The 21,005-nt window shown below is 26.2% G+C and overlaps 2 protein-coding genes across 2 annotated transcripts in view; one reads left to right on the plus strand and one right to left on the minus strand.

Annotated features, from left to right (window-relative positions):
* Nucleotides 1-21,005, minus strand: part of LOC117176232 (NACHT and WD repeat domain-containing protein 2) — a 42,657-nt gene that overhangs the window by 19,970 nt on the left and 1,682 nt on the right. Inside the window, exons 4-18 of the mRNA XM_033366378.1 lie at nt 19,752-19,955; nt 19,546-19,690; nt 18,170-18,395; nt 17,879-18,077; nt 17,479-17,721; nt 17,207-17,404; nt 14,610-14,749; nt 13,873-14,475; nt 13,696-13,801; nt 13,458-13,630; nt 10,398-10,617; nt 7,272-7,484; nt 4,253-4,454; nt 4,043-4,166; nt 164-517 (exon numbers count right to left, since the gene is read on the minus strand). Of these exons, the coding sequence (XP_033222269.1) occupies nt 164-517; nt 4,043-4,166; nt 4,253-4,454; nt 7,272-7,484; nt 10,398-10,617; nt 13,458-13,630; nt 13,696-13,801; nt 13,873-14,475; nt 14,610-14,749; nt 17,207-17,404; nt 17,479-17,721; nt 17,879-18,077; nt 18,170-18,395; nt 19,546-19,690; nt 19,752-19,955 (3,350 nt within the window). The remainder of the gene's footprint in view (nt 1-163; nt 518-4,042; nt 4,167-4,252; nt 4,455-7,271; nt 7,485-10,397; nt 10,618-13,457; nt 13,631-13,695; nt 13,802-13,872; nt 14,476-14,609; nt 14,750-17,206; nt 17,405-17,478; nt 17,722-17,878; nt 18,078-18,169; nt 18,396-19,545; nt 19,691-19,751; nt 19,956-21,005) is intronic.
* The window catches only part of LOC117176224 (transformation/transcription domain-associated protein), a 65,941-nt gene that overhangs the window by 14,246 nt on the left and 30,690 nt on the right, over nt 1-21,005 (plus strand). The gene's annotated exons all lie outside the window — the stretch shown is intronic.

Raw genomic sequence — 21,005 nt, forward strand, 5'->3', positions numbered from 1 at the left:
CAGGAAGGTCCAAGCGGTTCCATATCTTAGTTGGTTAATGCGTCCTTTCGGAGATTTTTCCAGAAACCTCCAAGTGGTTTGGTAGCTCAGTTGGTTAATGCGTTCTTTATAGTTACATGTAATGTAAAGGCACCTTTTTTTTTTAAACAAAACCAAATTTTACCTGACTCCGGCTACCGCGTAATTTTTAGTTCCGCTGACCATAATCGAACTAGAATTCATCATTCTTGTACTGATATTCCTGACCCCATTGGGTAACAAAAGGATTATCGCATCACTCTTGCTTTCCAAAAACCAAAGAACAAATCCATTTCCGGTCGTGGCTAGGAGAGTTTCCTCGTCTTTGTCGAGTTTTAATTGCAAGAGATATTCAACGTCGTCGTTATCTGCCCGGGGCATATCTAGAACTTTTTCCCAATACGAAGAACTTTCATCGATTATGTATTTTGAAACTCTGTAGTTTTCCTTTGTCGTACAGGCGTAAAGAGTTTTTTTCTCGTTGGTCATAACCATCGCACTGAAAATTTAGTTGCCATTTATATATATATATATTTTTTTTAATTTTTATTTGAGGCTATGTATAACTTATCCGATTTCCATTTTATAGACATTTTTTCACTTACTGAAAATATGATATCGAATGAAAAGTTTAGAAAATTAAGTAAAAGATAAAAAAGGAGCAGGGTGAATACACTAACTGGCGGACCTGCCAAACCTGGAATTATGAAGAATTTTTACATTCTCATTCATGAGAGTTTAATGTAAGCGTCCAAATTTTTTAGTTCTAGTTTTTCACGGATCTTTACGTTTCCGCACTCACAGAATCCCAATATCATAAAATTTTATCGGTGTCTGTCAGTCTGTCTGTCTGTATGTATGTCTGTATGCCTGTATGTATGGTTACCTGAATGTTGTAGCCACGCTAAATTTTGAAGGATTTCTCCAATCAAGTCAGTCTTTGATAAACTTCTTATAGTTCCCAAAATGAAGGCTAAGTTCGTTAAGCAGATATTTCCAACCAAAATAAAAAAATTTAGAGCATTTTCAAAATTTGAAAAAAGTCTTTTTTTCAAATAAAAAATTTTTTGTCAATGTTTCTTATAGATGGATAGAAGACTTGTAAATTATCCTAATAAATTTTTTATTTTGATGAAAATTAGACGAGTTATATACTTTTGAAAATTTTGAAAATGTTCAGAGAAATAAAAAATATATATTTTTCTAAAAGATTACAAAATTTCATTTCAATTCGAAAAACTTGAGCTTTTTCAAAATTTGACTACAAATTTTTTATGATTTTTAGAAATTTTTGTCAAATTTTCTGATGCGCGTCAAAAAGAATTGCAAATGATTCTAATGACATTTTTAAATTCGATAAAACATCAAAAAGTTATATGCTTTTCAACATTTTGAAAATTTTCTAAAAAAGGAAAAAAAAATTTTTTAATAAGTTCAGAAATATCAATTCAAATTTCTACTAGATGTAAAATATCTGTTTGTCTAAACTATTTTCATGAAAATTTTTAATTAGACAAAAGTTCCAAAAGTTGGATCATATTCAAAAATATGCAATTTGATGTTTTAAACAAGATTTACCATTTATTTTGATGAAGTTTTTTAAGTGGACACGAATTATCGAGCGCGAAGCGCGAATTTCGTAATGAGAATGTAATCGACCAAGCCGTAGGTGCTTTGAGGATCTTATTAAAAGTTAATCGAAAAAAGATTCAGTTACAATTTATGGCTGTAATTCCTCAGAAGTTTAAATCACAGTTTTCGATTTAAGTTATAGTATTTATAATATTTGAAAAAATCTACTTAAAGTGCACGCATTAAACGTAAGAAAACGAGCGCGAAGCGCGAGAGCGTACACGCGCGCCCTAGGTGCGCACAAACTTGGCGCGAGGCGCCGCGCGCGCACCGCTCAATGAGAATGTGCCTGCGTGCCGGGCATATATATTTTTTAAAATAGGGAATTTTTCCTAGAGCGTGCTTCTTTTTTTATTGAAATATAAAATTAAATAAAAATTGTTTTTTATTTTTAAAATTATCCTCTTGTTTTTGTCTTTAACTTTTTTTTCTGACTTTTTTTAAATTATTTTTTTAAAACTAAAAATGTAACTAGGCCAGTTGAATATTCCACCATTTCAGTTAAAAATTAATCTATCTCTTTGGATGAACATTAATTTTTGTAACTGAAAATTTAATTTTTGGTTGAAAAATGATATTGTTTAGTTCAAAATTCAACCATATGGCTGAAGCTTTGACTTTCTGAGTTGAAATTTCATGAATTCTGTTTGAAAATCGTCTTTTTGGTTAAAAATCAAATTATCCAAGTTCAAGATTCATAATTTTATTTGAAAATTCAGATTTTTTGTTTAAAATTCAACTATTTCAGTTGAAGATTCACAATTTTAGTTGGAAATTTATCACTTTATTTGATAATGCAAATATTTTTTTTTGAAAATTAATTTCTTGTACACAAAAATTTTTTCTTTCTACTGAAAATGTAATTACTATTCCAGTTGATTATTCGATCACTTCAGTTAAAAATTCATCTCTTTGGTTTAACGTTCATTTTTTAAACTACAAATCTAACTATTCAATTTTTGGTTGAAAAATTATTTTTCTAATTAAAAACTCATATTTTTTGGCAGAAATAAATCTTTTGAGTTAATAATTAAACTATTTCAGTTGAAAATGTATTATTTCAGTTTAAAATGCATCTCTTTTTTTGTTGTAATTTTTTTTAAACTTTAAGTGTATCTACTATTCCAGTTGAATATTCTATAATTTAGTTCAAAATTCATCTATTCGGTTGAACATTAATTTATTATCTGAAAATTCAACTATATAATCGATTTATCTCTTTCAGTTCCAAATTCGTGTATTTTTTTAAGACGTCTTTTTGGGTCAATATTAATCTTCTGGGTTAAAAATTTAACTATTCCAGTTTAAGATTTATCATGTCAGTTTAAAATTAATCACGTTGTTTTAATATGTCACTATTTCTTTGAAATGTGTTTGTTTTTTTTTATAATTTTTTTTTTTATAAATTAAAATTGTAACTATACTATTTCAATTGAATATTCTATCATTTTAGTTAAGCATTCATCTATTTGTTTGAAATTTATTATTTTTTTTCAATGAAAATTTAACTGCATATTCAATTGATCTCTTTCAGTTGAAAATTCCTTTATTTTGTTTTAAAAAAGTTATCCTTTTTTAGTTCGAAACTCAACTATTGAATTGCAAATTTGTCTTTTTTAGTTGAAAATTCAAGTTTTTGTTAAAAAATTGTATTTTTTGGTAGAGAATTAATTTTTTTTACAAATGTATCTTTTAAGTTGAAAATTCAAATATTCCAATTATATAAACATCACTTTAGTTGAAAATTTATCTTTTCAAATTGAAGGTTCATATGACATTTTAGCTGAAACTCATTACTCTGGTTGAAAATATGTTGTTTATTTTCGTTGCTGGAAAATTACTTGTTTCCTGAAAATTTAACTATTCAATGTTAAATTGAAAACGTATCTTCTTTTGTTCAAAAATTAAATTATTTGGTTAATATTTGATATTTTTTTGTTCAATATTTAACTTTTTGGTTAAGAGTTAATTAATTTATTAATTAAAATTAATCTTTTCAGCCTTTTAGGCCTGTTTAAATTAAGCTATTTTAAGGAAACGCAATTAAAAAACAACATTTAAAAAATCATTTGTCATCCAATGTTGTAAGAAAAGATTTGGCTGAGATTTTTTCAGAAAGATCCAGGCGGCTCGATAGCTCATTTGGTTAATGCGTCCTTTATAGTTACATAATTTTTTTTTTCCTTCAAAGTATCCAAAACTATAATACAAAGTCACTAGATTTTTAAGCAACTATTTGTTTGTGTATTTTCTTCATAAAAATATTTGTGTATTTTTTCATAAAAATGTTTTGGGAAATTTTTTCTAATTATAAACATTTAAGATCGAAAATTCGGTAAGGTAGGAATCGGATAAATTTAATTTGAAGACAGGCTTTGTAAAATGTATACACCTGTGATAGTGGAAAGAATCGAGAGATCCTTTCTTTCTGTAAGTGTGAAGCAACATCAGTGGATCTTCGAGACTTCCGGTCCAGAATGTTATTCGGTATTCCTCCAGGGTCGTATATTCTATATCTATGGACGTAAAATCGATTTAAAAATTGTTGAATCAAATTAAAAAGAAGACATTTACCGAATTTTACCAATTTTTTTTAGTTTACCTAAAATCGACCACTGATTTGTATCTTCCGGACTTGTGTAATTCCCCAATAAATTACCCCTCAGATCAAATCTGCACCAGGAACTTTTTCCAAAAATGAATGCAAACTGATTCATGAGATGAACTCCACTCACTTGTTCATCGTTTGGAAGAGGATTGTCGATAATGACAAATTCACTCGTCAAAGTATTCAGAACGACTGTCTAATATTATGATTGATTTAATTTTTTATTTTATTGCACAAAAGAGCATTTTTTTATAATGATACTATCTAATAATTTCCCCTATGCCCTCCCTCCTATTTAAATAATTCTTCTTTTACCCCTTTTTTGTTAAACATCCATCTCTTTGGTTAAAAACGGAATTATTCTATTTTTAGGAAATTAATCTTCTTGGTTAAAAATTAATTTATTTGAAGCTTCATCATTTTAGTAGAAAATTCATCTCTGGGTAAAAATTGACCTATTTTTTTAAAAATTGAATTGTTCTGTTAAAAATTCGTTATGTTGTTTGAGAATTATTTTTTTAAGCTTAAAATATAACTATTACATTTTTTAATGAAAGTTGATATTTTAATAGAAAATTGATCTTTTCTAGTAGATAATTCAACTTTTTTTTTAAACTAATTTTTATGAAAATTCCATTTTTTCGGTTAAAAATTAATCATTTCAGTTGAAAATGAACTTTTTAAAATGAAAATTCATATTTTTGTTCGAAAAATCAACTATTTGGTAGAAATTTTTTTTGTTTTGTTTTGAAAAATCTTTTTTTGAGATTGAAAATTCAACTGTCTTGCAGATAATTCGTTTTTTTTTTAAATTCAAAATTTCAGAATTCTTTGTTTGAAAATTGATGTATTTTAATAAGCATTTTTTTGGTAGAAGATTTATCTCTTTGGTTGAAAATTAAACTATTTCATTCCTAGAATATTAATCTATTTGGTTAAAAAATAATTTATTGTTTGGTTGAAAATTCAACTATTGTGTTGAAATTTCGTTATTTTGATTGAGAATTAATTTTTTAAACTAAAAATATAACTATTCCATTTTTTGATATCTTTTCTAGTAGATAATTCAACCGTTTGGTTGAAAATTGGTCTGTTTTGTTGAATTCAAATAATTTTTTATTTCAAATAAAACTGCTTTTTTTAATTATGAACTATTACATGTTTAATTGAGAATGAATATTTTTTGTTGAAGATTCATAGTTTCAGTCGAAAATCAACTTCTTAACTTAAAATTCAACATTTTTATAGAAAATGAAACTATTTGGTTGCTAATGAACTTTTTAAATGAAAATTCATCTTTTCGTTTGAAAAATCAACTATTTGGTTAAAAATTCAACTTTTTTAATGAAAATTTAATTATTTACTGCACAATTCATTTTTTTGCTGAAAAATCATATTTTGAGATCGAAAACTCAACTTTTTTGAAGATAATTCGTTCTTTTGCTTCAAAATTCAAGAATTGTATTGTAAATTTGATGTGTTTTCTTAAAAAAATTCTTATGTTGAAGATTTATCACTTTGATTGACAATTAAACTATTCTTTTCCTAGAAAAATATTCTTTTTGGTTATAAAAATCATTTATTGGGTTGAATTCTGAACACTTTTATTAAAAATTAATTTTTTTTTAAAGATATAAACTACAGTTTCTAAAATTAATTTGTTTTCAATATTCATCAATTTGGTAGAAAAATCAAACTGTTAAGTTCAAAATGTACTTTTTTGTTGAAAATTCATATTTTTCACTATTTGCTTGATAGTTAAAATACTTTGAAAACATTAATTTGATTGAAGACTTTTTTGTTGAAAAATCGTATTTTCTTAAAAATTGATTTGTTTTGTTGAAAATTATTAAAAATCCGTTGTTTTGGTTAAATTCAACTATTTGAAATTTTTAGTTTTTGAATATTAATTTTCTAAACTGAAATTTTGACGATATTATTTTTGAAAAGAAAAAAAGAAGAAAATTGAATTTTTTTCCAGGCATTTAAAATAAGAATAGTTGAGTTTTTTTATTTTAACTATCTTTGAAAAAAATCGTTTTTGCTTAAAAATATAACTATTTGGTAATTAGTTCAACTATTTTGTTGAAAAGTTAAATTATTTTATTGTTAATGTAACTGTTTGGTTAAAAATACATTATTTTTTTAGTTGAAAATTCGCATTTTGGATTATGAAAATTGATCTCTTTGGCTAGAGAATTTGTTTCGACTTACAATCTTAAGAATTTAAATTGTTTCATACTGAGTTCAACATGGTGCAGTGAAACTTTCATAATTCGAACCCCCGATAATTTGAATTTTCGATAATTCGAATTTTTGTTTTGGTCCCTGATGAAACTCCTATTCTTTTAATGTTAAAAATATTTGATAAATCGAATTTTAATATTTCGATAATACGAATTTTTTGATATTTCGAATCAAATTTTATTATTGTATATCTATACATAATATTATTAATATTTATTATTTTAATTACATTATCGCCTGTAAAGTGAATTTTTCGATGATTCGAAATTTTCATAATTCGTGTGAAAAATGGACGATAGTTCATTGCGCCCCCAGCTACCTGCGTACGTTTCTTCCACTACGCGGCTTCCCTTCACTCAGCCTAGCTGCCTGGTCTGCTGGAGTCCTTTATACCCAATAAGGACTAAAATGCAGATTATAACGTTTTTTTAAATTTAGCACTTGGCAATAGTTTACTTAACTTGGGGAAATTCCAGAAGCTTAAATTTGATTAGATTTGAAAACGTGTTAACATCATAAGTTGAATTTCAAATATTATGTTTGTAAATTACTAAGTGCTAAATTAAAAAAAAAGTTATTTTCCGCATTTTAGTCCTCATGAGGTACGAAGGACTCCTGCTGACCAGATTCGCCGGCTGCATTTCGGCTGAGTGAGGGGAAGCCGCGTAGTGGGGGAACCGTACACAGGTAGTTGGGACGCAATTGTCATATGTCCATAAAAAGCTTAAAATTAATTAAATTTAAATTTAAATTGAATACTTAGTACCTGATTATTATTTGTATAGGCTGCAGCGTATCTATTGTCTGGACTTAGTACTAATTGTTGCATTATTCCCTCCACTCCAGGATTAACGTCCCTCGTCATATCGCTTGTGCTCAGATCCCAAGTAATAAATCTATTTGATATTGATACGACATATCGATAATCGGATGTGAGGCAAAAGCCAAATACTGCAAATTGGTGACCCTCCAGAGAGTACTATAAGAAACATTTTATTTGGTGTATTTATTTAAAATATCTCATTAAGGCCATATACCACTTGCCAGATATCATCATATATCGTAATGCTACTGGGTACCCCCCCCCATGTTTTTAACCCCCTGTTAATTGTTTTTTTTTAACTAATTTTTTTTATTTGAAAATTTAATCATTTCATTTTTGGGTGAAAGTACATCATGTATTAGTTTAAACTTCAACTTCTTGGTAGAAAATTGATGCATTTTAATGGAAATTCGTCTTTCTGGTTAACTTAAACTTGTTGATATTTTTTATTTTTGAAAAAACATTCTTAACTAAAAATTTTGATTGTTAATGTAACTGTTTCTTTGAAAATATTTTTTATATTGAATAGGTTTTATGGCGTGGAGGGGAGAGATTAACGCCGAATTTTTTCTCAAACTTGAACAAATTTTCATCTGATTTTGGTTTAGAATTCATCTCTTTTCGTTAAAAATTTTACTGTTTTGTTATAAATTGGATCTTTTTTGGTTGGAAATTAATTTTTTCAGCTGAAAACTTAACTTCTATTTTCACTTCAAACTTTTTTAGATGAAACTTTAACTATTAAATTTTTCATTTAGAATTCATCTTTTTTGGTTGAAAGCTTACCGATTTCAGTTTAAAATTCAACTATTTGGTTCAAATTTGTTGTTCTCCCTTGACTAAGAAATCTTTTCTGATTGAAAATCAAACTCTTTTAATACAAATTCAACTCTTATATGAAAATTCATATGAAAATAATACAATTATGTGGTTAAATATTCAACTATTTTGTTAATGAGTCATATTTGTTGTTTAATTTTTATTTTTATCCTTGTAAAAAAGTTCTTATCTGAAAATTTTTGTTTCATGGTTGAAAATTCAACTTTTCTAAAAAAATCGTCTTTTTGGCTTAAACAATTGACCGATCGTTTGAAAATTCGTCTTCTTTGAAAGAAAGTTTATCTTTTTTTGCGGTAAAAATGCAAATTTTTGGTTAAAAATTAATCTGTTTTCGTCGGAGGTTCAACCATTTTTTGAAAATTAGCCTTTTTTGGTTGAATTTAAGTGTTTTTATTTTTAAATTAAAATCTGCTTTTGTACAAATATCTAATATTACATTTTTTGTTAAGAATTCATATTTTTTTATTAAATTCTACTGTTTTTTATTACAATGTAATATTTTTTCTTGGTTGAAATATCAACTATTTTATTTTTCATTGAAAATGCATCGTTTTTTGTTCCAAATTTAACTGATTTTTTTTTAACAAGCGCCCTCTTGCTTAAAAATTCAATTGTTTGATTGAAAAAATCATGTTTGGAGATAAAAAATTCAACTATTTTGCTAAAAATTTAATGATTTTGGTCGAAAATTTAACGATTTTGTTGAAAATTTATGTTTTTTGGTAGAAAAGTTCCGTGTTGAAAATTCAAATGTCCTCTTAAATATTCGTCTTTTTGGCTTGCAAATTCTACTAGCTGGTTACAAATTCTCTTATCAAGTTGGATTTTTTTCCACTATTTGGTTATAAATGCAACTGTTTCATCTAAAATGAATTCTGTTTGTTAAAAATTCATCTATTTGTTTTGAAAAATCATATATTTTGTTAAAAATTTGATTTTTATAGTAGAATTAGTCTTGTTGACTAATCGGTTGAAAATTCGTGTATTTGGATAAAAATTAATTTTTTTGTAGAAAATAAATCTTCTTTGGTTGTTCAATTATCTTTTTGATTAAAAATCATTTTTTTTATCAAAGATTAATTTTTTCACTGAAAATTCAACTATTTCGTTATAAAATAAGGTGTTTTTTTGTTGCAAATGAGTTGTTTTTACTGGAAATTTTATCATTATATTTTAAGGTCAAAATTGATCTCTTTTTGGTGAAAATTCCATTGTTCGATTTTTCGTTGAAAACTGATCTATTTTAGTTAAAAAAAATTTTTTGGGGTTGAAAATTAAACCATTTTGGTAAAAAAATGCCTTTTTTGGTTAAAGATTTATTATTTTTGTAAAAGTTGCATCTTATTTGGTTGAAAGTCAGAACTATGTGGTTGCAACTTAATCTGTTTTCGTTAAGGATTGAACTATTTTGTTGAAAATTCGTCATTATAATTTATTTCCACTAATTTTTGGTTAGAAATTAAAATCTTTTTTTGGTGAAATATCAACTATTAAATTTCTTATTGAGAATTTTAACTTTTTTTGTTAGAAATTAAAATCTTTTTTTGCTGAAATATCAACTATTACATTTCTTATTGAAAATTTAACTTTTTTGGTTACAAATTTAAATGCACTTAGTTAAAAGGGGAACTATTTTTTTCAAACTCATTTTTTTATGATTTTTTTTTTGTAGATGGAAAGATTTTTTTTCAAAGTTGAACTATTCTGTTGAAAGTTATGTTTTTTGGTTTAAAATTAATTGTTTTATCTGAAAAATTTAACTGTTCCATGTTTGGTTGAAAATGTATCTTCTGCAGTAGAAAATTCAACAATTTAGTTAAAAATTTGCTTTTTTTAAATGGAATATAATCTTCGTGACGACTAATTTATTTTTGGCTGAAAATTAATTTAAAAAAAATAATTTTTTATGCTTGAAAATACGATTATTAATAATTTATTATAACTAATTTCATATTAAAAGAATTTATTCCTATATTATTATCCTTCTTTCGTGAAAATCACCCCATTTCCCCTGCTTTGGGAGTATTTGGACCTGTAAAATCTTTCAAAATATTATATGTTTTGTGTTGTATTTGAGGTATTTATGAAACGAAATAAAATACAAAATTTTGATATTGCGAAAAAATATTGGCACAGTAGGAATCGGGTAGGTTGTACATGCCTTAGAAAAAAATTGTTACACATGATTTTATCATTGCAATTTTGAGCTGTCGGAAATAATTGTGGTACCTTGAGAGGACCACCGGGTGTGTGTAGACAGTGGTACAATGGCAAAAGTGCACAATGTTTAACACCATTTGCATCACAGGCTTTCAACAACATTCGGACGTTGACGTTATTTCCAATTTCTGGAAGAAGTCTTCCAATTAATTGAGGTGCTAACATGTCTGGATGATTTCCCAAAATTGCTCCACCTAATCTCAAAGCGTCAGCAACCAACATCATTTCCCTGAAATTAATTTAAAAGAAGGCGTGCAGGCTTAGTGTTCTAAAGAACTTCTCACGAGCATGAGAATATTCTCGAGAATGCGCTTGACCTTTCTGTGGTTTGAGAATTTAACGAAAATTTATTAGCATTTTGATCATTAAGTTTTATAATATCAAAATTTCTGTCTTTATTACTGATTATTACATCATTTAAATTTCACAGGAAAATGTATTCCTTTAAAATTGGAAAGGGTGCTTAATTTAAATGTTAAAAGAAGTCTTAACTAAAATGATGACTCTTCAATAAAAAATATGAAATTTAAACAAACTAGTTCGTTTCATTTCCAGCACAAAAGATTAATATACTACCAAAAAAGACTCAATTTCAGTAAAGTACATAAAGTTTCATCTAAAAAAGATCTATTTTCAACCAAAATTAGAGTGGTTAAAATGTAAGAAAAATAAATTGTCAACCATAAAAAAAGAGGCGAATTTTGATTAAAGCAGTTTTTTTATAAAAAAAAAAGAAAAGATTTTTTAGGCCAAAACTGAAGAATTACGTTTTTAGTTAAAACGTACAATTTTCCACCAAACAAATTAATTCTCAACAAAATAATTTAATTTTAAATCCAAAAGATTAATTTTCTACCAAAAAAGATACAGTTTCAATATAATATATTAAGTTTCAGTTTAAAAATATTAATTTACAAACCAAAACTAGAATGGTTTAATTTGCACTTAGAAAAGTAAATTTTAAACAACAAAAAAAATAGTTTTTTGCAAAATTATTTAATTTCAAACTAGAAAGAAACGAATTTTCAGCCAAATAAATAAATTTTTAATCGCAGGGATTAATTTACAACCAAAACTATCAATTTTTGTCCAAATAGTGCAGTTTAAAACTCAAAAGAATAATTTTTTATGAAGAAAAAAACGAATTTTAAAATAAATACGTCTTTTTCAACCAAAGAAGTAATTTCTTAACAACAAATAGGATAGTTCAATTTTCTACAACACATAATTTTTCAGAGAAAAAGATTATATTTCTATCAAAAAAGGTTAATATTTTGTTAAAAAATTAACTTTTTTGTAAACAATTATATTTTTCTTTGAACGTTAAATCTTCTTGTTTAGAAATTCTTCTTTTCGGTTAAAAATGCAAGTATTCTAGTTAAATATTCCAAAATTTTAGTTAAAAATTCATCTCTTTTGTTGAACGTACATCTTTCAACTAAAAATTTGAATATTCACTGTTTGGTTGGAAAATTTTCGTTTTTGGTAGAAATTAATTAGTTAGTTTTTCTTTAAAATAATTTTTTCAACTACAAATTTAATCTATTCCAATTATTCCATAGTTGTTGTTAAACATTCATTTGTTTGTTTAAACATCAGTTTTTAAATTTGAAATTGAATTATTTAAGTTTTGGTTCAGAATATATCTTTTTTATCAAAGATTAATTTTTTTGTTGAAAATTGAGTATTTAAATTGATTTTTTATTTTGAAAAATTAATTTTAAGAAAATATTTTAGAATATTTTTAAATACATCAAATGATTTCCTACAATTTCGGAAAAGAATATCGAATATTTAAAACAAACTTTTTCAATTTTGCCAGATTACAAAATTTGAGAAAAAATCTAAATAGTTTCGAAAGATATTAATAAATTTTATAAAAAATTTGAAAAAATTTAAATTTTGAAAAGATATATATTAAAGGTGATTGTTTATCTTAAAAAAATAATTCGAAAATAATTATTAACCAGGTTTTAAGACATTACAAAAGATTCCCGATGTTTTGAAAAGATAGAATAATAATTTTTAACGTAAAATGATTTTAACAAATTAAAAAAAATATGGATTGTTGAAGATTTGAAAAAAAAAAACATTCAAGCCTTTGAAGAATTTCAAAAGGTTTAAAAAGAAGGCAAAATTTCTCCTAAGACTTTTGGGAAAATATAGAATAATTATTTATTTTAAAAGATTTTAAAACGTTCCATAAGATTTTCAACATTTCCAAAAATAAACTGGAAACGTTTCGGAATTTTTTTTTAATTTTGAAAAATTTTGAAAAATTTTGAGGAAAAATGCGAATCATTTTGTAATACATTTAGAAGTTTTTTTCGAAAATTTTAAATATTTAAATAAACCTAAAGTAAAGTATAGCGTTTTGATTATTTCGAAATGCAATTATTACGTCTATTCAAGATTTTGAAAAGTTTCAAGATAATATATTTTTTAGGATTCCTACCCTAAAATAACCTTACATAAAATAAATGCCGATGCTTAAAAAATACATTTTTTATTTTGTATTAAAAATTATTTTTCCCCTCAAAAGATAATATGATTAAGATTTTTTTTCTTGACTGAAAAATCTTCGTTTTTTTGTTGTTAATTCAACTGTTTTCGATTTAAAATTAAATCTCGTCCCTTTTCGGTAAATTCATGCATTTGGTTGAAAATTTAACACTTTGGTTGAAAATTAACTATTTAGTTGAAAATTCATATTTTCGGTTAAAAAAAGAAACTATTTTGTAGAAAATTCGTATTTTTTTGCAAATATTTGATCTTTTTTGTTAAAAATTCAACTGGTAGGAAATCCATTTTTTTTCGTTAAGCATTTAACTATTTTGTATAAAATTTGTGTGTTTTAGATTTAAATGATATATTTCAAGATTATCTTTTTTTTTTTTTTTTTTGAAATTTCGATTTAACATATCTGAAATATTTCGACATCTTTTTTAATTTTCTCAAAAATCTTGGAAACGTTACGTTTATTTAACCATAAAAACAAACAAACAAATAAACCTAAAAAATGCTAGTTTGTCAAAAATGAAATTTTTTTATTTATAATTGAAAGTTTACCTCACTAAATTCTGATCATCAATGTTATTGCAGGCATCTTCAAAATCTGAAAGAACTGCTTGAAGTGGACACGAACTTAATTTTGCGTGTAGCCATTCATAATTAAATAACACATTTTCAAATAAGTCTTTAAATCTGTGAGCTCGAACCAGATGATACGGCAATTCTCCAAACTGAAATTAAAATATTTTCGACTCTTGAAAATAAATTAATCATAATAAAATAATTTTTTAAATACCTTTCTCAAATTATATCTCGAAATTTTTCCTTCTTTCGAATAAAACGCCAGTGGTTGTTCTGGAACTTTTCTGTCCGCCACGCCTTCTTTATCCGTTAGATTAAATCTAAAATGATTGATTAATATTAATTAAATTAAGCAAAATATTCTAGCTTCAATACTTTCAATTTCACCCACCTATGTCTCTGAATTTCCGTATATTTGAAAGGCTTTGGTCTCCCACCGCCCCAAATTCCCAGATAATAATCCGCAATCATTGAATGAAAATAAGTCGCCAGATTCATATTTTTGAAATATCGTTCTTTTGCCGTGTCCCTAAATTGTCTGTGGTACCAATTAAGAACACTCACACCATCAGCTTCCCTTTCACTCAAATAATTTGGCAAATCATTCCGAATTCTAGTCCAAAGCAAAGGAGGAATTCTCCTCACAGGTGGCAAATGATATTGGTAAACATCATCCAAAACTTTGTCATCCAGCGATATCAAGTCTTCCAATTCTGATTCTGATAAACCAGATTTTGCCGCCGTTATATAAGCCAAGGCATGAAAGACCAATATTTTTCCATGTTGTTTTTCAATTCTTTCAAATAACATCATTATGCTGTCCATTACCGTACTCGCTAAATGGGTGTCTGCCGGTTTTGTATAACTCCTCCACCGACAAATTTCCGCAAAAACGAGTTTTACAAAAATTGGAAGCGAACATTTCGATATTGCATTTGCTACCAAACGCCACTGGTAATTGTTTAAATCCCGATGGGCGGTTTTCATCCACATTCTGTTGAGAAAAAAATAGGGAGTATAAAAACAAGAAACCACCATTTGGTAATTCAAATTTCGCGCCAGAATGATGACGCCACACTTAAACCTAACCTACAATTGCTTTCGGTTGGAAATTGTTTCTAAATTCACCTTATTACGTCCATTGCCAAGTCTTCTCCCAGTGCCGTTACTTCTATAAAACATTCTTCGGTGTCTATCATTCTTCTCAGAAGATGATAATCTCGAGAAATAACTGGATTTGATTCTTCCGCAGCACACGAAAGAATCATCTGCAAAATTTATACAAGTTCTTTGGTAGATTATCAGAAGCGTGATTAGAAAGGATAAATAAGTTTTGAAATTCAAATTTCCCGCCAGAAGGATGTGAAGCCACACATAAACAGGGTATCCAGCGACCTTAAAAACATTGGAAATCTGGAATTCTCCTTGAATTTTTTCAAACTTTGAAAAACTGGAAATCTCCTTCAATTTTTTACGAGAACCTTGGACTGGAATTTTTTTTTTGCTTTTAAAAAAGTTATTTTATTGAAATGCGAAGAATTTTACGACAGAAGCATCTTCTTTAGAAAAATCTTGCTACTGCAAAATGTTTTATTTGTCAAAATATAATTTATCTTTTGTTCATTACAGAATAAATAAAGAGATTTCAAGGCCCTTTTTGTAGACTTTAATATTTGTTTTATAGATTAAAATAAACAGATTTTAATATTATGAATAATTCTAAAAGTTTTTTACTTCTTCTCTGTTAATATAGAATGCTATAAAGTATCCATTTTCTTTGTGATATTCAATTTATAAATTATAAAAATTATTAGTCGAAGATTTAACAATTTCACAAAAATTTTACAACTTTCAAAACATTTAAAGAATTTCAAAGATTTGAAAAAGAGAACAGTGTATCAAATTTCAAAGAATTAAAAATATTTCAAAGACTTGAAATGATTTCAAAAGTTAGTCAAACATTTGAGAAGATTTAAACAAGATTTTACAATTATTTCGAAAGGTTTCAGAAAGATTTGAAAGAAGTGTGTACACTAGATTTCGAAAATTTCACAAAGATTTTCAAACGTTCCCAAGATGTGAAGGATTTTAAAGATTTTAAAAATGGTATAGTAAACCAGATTTCTAAGATTTCAAAACATTTAGAATATTTAAAACGATTTTATTTTTTGCAAGATTTCAAAGATTTAAAAAAATTTACAGCGTTCCATATTTCAAAGATTTCAAAACACATCAAACATTTAAAACGATTAAAAATTTTTGTAGAAAATTTCGAAAGATTAAAATATTTTTTTAATAATTTCAAATTAATAGAAAAGATTTTATATATGAAATATTTTTAATATTTCAGAAGATGTCATAAAAATTTGTTTAAGAATTCAAAAGAATACTAAAATTTCACAGATTTCGAAAATGGTACAATACACTGAATTTCAAAGATTTCATAAAAATTGCATTAGTTTCAAAACATTTCAATGATTACAAGCAATTTCAAATTTTTTTAGAATATTTTAAAAAAAATTTTATATTTTCCAAATATTTCTGGAAAATGCAAAAGATTTCACAAGTATGCCAAAGATTGCATAAACATTTCTTAAAGAATCCAAAAGAATACTAGAATTTCAAAGATATGAAACAATTTCCAAATTTTGTAGAATACTTAAAATATTTCGCAAACATTTTAAATATTTTAATGATTTCAAAACATTTCAATGATTTTAAACAATTTCAATTTTTTCAAAAGATTTCACAAAGATTTCTAATATTTTAGTGATTTCAAATGAATACAAAATATTTAAGAAATATTTCACAAATATTTTGAAGATTTCATAAAAATTGCATAAATATGTCAAACGAATACAACCATTTTAAAGATTAAAAAAATGATTGCTTTTATGATTATTTAATTTAAATTTAAATTATTTATTTCATTATTATTTTATTATAAAAATTATATATTTGATATTATAATCAAATGTTTCAATGATTTCAAACGAATACAAAAGATTTCAGAAAGAATTCACAAATATTTCAAAGAATCCATGAGGAGTTTAAAAGATTTCAAGAACTTTAACGATTTTAAACGAGTTCCCATTTTTTGGAAAATTTAAAAAGGTTTCACAAAGATTTCAAATATTTTAGTGATTCAAAATAAATAAAAAACATGTCCGACATATTTTTTACAAGTTTTTAAAAGAATTCATAAGGGCTTCACAAACTTTCAAAAATTAAATTTTCTTATTAGACATCAAAGATTAAAAAAAAGTATATTAAAGATTTTAATAAATTTGAGAAGATTTAAAAAGATTTGAATGGTTGCAAACGAACACAAAAGATTTAACAAACAAATCTTAATGAAATATGTCACAAATATTTCAAACATTTCAAAATATTTCCAAAAATTTCACAAAGATTTCAAGGATTTCGAAGAATCTACAAATATTTAAAACTATTCGCAAATATAGCTAAAAACGACTTATGTTCGTGAAAATTTAAGCATTTGTTTATTTATGATTCTGCTTTCTTTTGAAATTGATGGCCAATAATAAAATTAAATATTTCTCCTTTAACACGTATGGTAAAAGGATATTCAATTATTATATGCAAAAGAAGGAGACCTGGGAAAACTTGATTTCTTGCTCATGAAAACCTGGAAGGGACCTTGAATTTTGTTCCTAAGAGTCACAACCACCTGTTAAGCATAAACACAATGTTATCTCCAGTACCTTGCAATTTGCCGGGAGTCTCGTAGGCAACCAGGACAATTTATTTCCCTGCACTCCAGTCAATTGATCGACACTATCCAAAAATAATAAAATCGGTTGATCTGGAGTTGCGCGAGTTAAAAGCTGTTTAAAATGAGCCGTTAAAGGTACAAGATCGTCTGGAATTTCTTCAAAGGGTAGCATAAAATTATACGAAATCTGTAAATTTAATTATAAATTAGATAACTCTTTAGCAATTAAATTTTTTCACTCTTTTTTTTTTTTTAATTTACCTGTTGGCAAATGGATATCAGAGTTGGAGTCAAAGCACTACTGTCTGGAGTAGTTCCCAAAAATCGAATAATGCTGATTGGTTTTTTCCCCAGGAGCCAAGAGCTGCTAGACAATCCAGCACTTTTTGCTAAAAGGGAAGTTTTTCCACAACCTCCTTCACCGTACAAGACTAACGGCTTTTCTCCATCGTCGAGCATGTAGGCTTTGATCTTTTCTAAATTGTCTTCACGTCCATAAAAGACCTAACTTGGAAATTTTTGTCTTTAAATTATACTTTTGAAACTAAAAAAGAAGATAGTGCAATTTAAATTTCGCGCCAGAGTGACGTCATGAGCCAGTAGCAACCACAAGATTCTGGCGCGAAATTTAAAAATGTAATTTTAACTTGTCAAAGTGTACCCTGACAGAGTTGTTGCAAGCGTGTAAATGTTGCAAAATTTCAGTGATTATTTGCCCCTGAGCAGAACTGTCCTCTTTTCTCATTGCTCTGTCGATAAGTTTGATCATATTTCGATAAAAGTGGGTGATGAAATGCTGAAGATACTCTCCATGAGTTTCTGGATCCAAACCTTCTCTTCCAATCCATTCGACTGTGTATCTAAATTGATGAAATTAAAGATACTGATTTTTGTTTTTATTTAAGAAGGATTTCTTTTTACCAATCTGTAGTTATAAAAAGCCCTTGACAACCTTTGCAAATTGGCACTTTCTACTTTATTTTGCAATCGAACGTCTCTAAGATCAGCCAACAATTTTGAAGCTTCGTTGTCCAAACTTCGATTAGCAATGTCCAAAAACAAACCAGCTTTTCTCAAATTTTGGAGGTTGATATTATTTATATAACGAACGTACGCTAAGCAGTGATTTTTTGTATTCTTTACATTCAATATTCCGTTGATTACTTCTCTCTCTGTTACTGAAAACGTGATTCAATATTCAAAATATTAATCAACTTGCAAAACGAGAAAACTTATATTTTTGCAATTTAAATTTCGCGCCAGAATACGGTGCGTTCTGTTCGGGTCCGAGTTCTACGAAAATTCAAATCAAATGTATGAAAAATAGATTTTTTTAAAACCAATTATTAATAAAAGTTTATATTTTATTCGTAAAATGGAGTCAAAGTGTTGCTTTGAATAAAAAAATGTATTGTTTGAATTAAGTTCAGTTTTTCTTGCATTGTTCTGAATTTAACAAACATAGCATTATTTCTTACTGAAAGAACGTTTCAAAGTACATGTGTTAAAAATGGTTCTATTTTTGTAGAGAACATAAAAACAACCATATTTTCAAATTACAAAAAAAACCAACTACTTTGGAAAAAGTCGACTTCTTTTTTTGTTTGTTAATTCAACTTTTCTTGATTAAAATTTTAGATTAAAATTTTTGTCTCTCTGGTTGAAAATTTAACTATTTTGTAAAAATTGATTCATTGCAAATTTAACTTGTTCATTTTTAGTTTAAAGGTCCCCTCTTTTAGTTTAAAAATGATTCCTTTTGATGAAAATTTATATATATATATATATATATATATATTTAAATTTGTCTCTTTGTTTGAAAATTAATCTCGATGCTTAAAAAATAATCTGTTTGGTTGATTTTCTTCAGAAAATTCATTTCTTTCGATGTAAGCGTAATTATATTATTTAAAAAATTGTCGTTAAAAATGTATTTTTGGACTTGAAAATTAAGCCATTCAATCAAAGTTCGTTTTTTTTGTTTAAATTTAACTGTTTTTAATTATTAAAAATCTTTCTTGGTTGGAATATCAGCTATTTAATATTTCGTTTAAAATTCATCTTTTTGGTTTAAAGTTATACTACTTTCTTAAAAAGTAATTTTTTTTTTAAAGGTTCATTATTTTAGTTGAACATTTAACTATTCTATTGAAAAAATTGCGTTTTCTTTGGTTAAAAATAAATTTTTTTGACAGAGAATTGAACTATTTCATTTTTGATTTCAAATTTTTTTTTTATTAGTTGAAAATGTAATAATTCTGTTGAAAATTTGAACGTTTGCAGAACTTACAGAATGCATCAATTGTTTTTATTGGTAATTTGTCTTACCGGACATGAAATAATTATGCATTGTATCCTTGTCAAATTTCCCGTTATTGAAAAGTGATTGAGCTCCTTTTCTGAATAATTTTTGCATTTTGCACATAGTGTCCCACCAAATTGCCTGATCCTCTTGTTGTAGTTTCGGAATTCGCTAAAAATAAAAAGAATGTTTAGTTCTCTTATTTATGTTATGAAAGACAATATTTAATTACTTTATTATTGAAATTTTTCAAAATGGAAGATATGGGTTGCAAAATGCTTGTCGGCGGGACCGCATTGCTGTCTTTTTTGTACCAAGTGTCCAAAACATTCACATCCATTCCCTGGCTATCGAGTTCTGTCCTCAGCATTTCCAATTCCGAACTCAAAACGTATGTTGGAATTGGTCTGTAGCCATATTTTTGGCCCAAAAATACCTGAAATATATTTTTTTTATAGATTTTAGAGCAGAATTTCTAAATTTAGATTCCCGTTACCGACACTTAACGACACTGGTTCTATTCTATGCTAAATGGGTTTAAGTCTCTGCTAAAAAGCCGTTTATGTCGGTAATTGATGGCATGAGAAATCTGTATTTAAAATTTACACTGAATATTTGCTCTAAATATCTAAAATGCCCAAGAATTTATTTTGACGAAATGCTCTCGAGAATATGCTCAGCATTTAATCTCGATCAGAGCATTTATAGAGCATTCAGGAGAATATAAAGCATTTATTGTTTAACCAAACACACACACACACACACACACACATATATATATATATATATATATATATATAATAATACATATATTTTGACAAAAATATTCTAGAAACAAACATATACTTTTTTAAATTACAGAGTTGCTACAGATCAATTTTCGATAAATTGAAGGTGATGTTAATTTTATTAAAAATCGCAACTATTTGTTTGAAAATTAATCTCTTTTCTTTGACGATTAAAAATATTTGGTTAAAATTCATATTTTTTGGATGAATTCAAATATTTTTTGTATAAAACTAAAAGTAAAACTAAAAGAAAGTTTGACTTTAATGGGAAAATATTTAATCTTCTTAGTGACAAATTCCTTTTTTTGGTTGAAAGTTCCTTTGAAAATTCAAATACTTTTTTTAAAATTCATATACTTTGTTCAAAATTCGTCTATTTTGGTACAAAATTCATTTTATTGGTCAAAAATAGATTTTTTTGGTTTAAAATTATTTTCTTCTTGTTAAGATTAAATTTTTTTACTGAAAATATAACTTCCAGTGGTTGAAAATTTAACTATTGTGTTGAAAATTTATTTTACTAACTGAAAATTTAAGTATTTTATTTTTGTTAGATAATTAATCTTTTTGGTTGAAAATAAATGTATAGAAATGTATTGTTTTTCGTTAAAAAATGTTCTGTTTGGTAGAAAATTGAACTATTCTATTTTTTGTTCAGAATTAATTTCTTTGCTTGAAAAAAAATATTTAGTTAAAAA

Source organism: Belonocnema kinseyi, chromosome 1, assembly GCF_010883055.1.
Source record: "Belonocnema kinseyi isolate 2016_QV_RU_SX_M_011 chromosome 1, B_treatae_v1, whole genome shotgun sequence".
Classification (NCBI taxonomy): Eukaryota; Metazoa; Arthropoda; class Insecta; order Hymenoptera; family Cynipidae; genus Belonocnema; species Belonocnema kinseyi.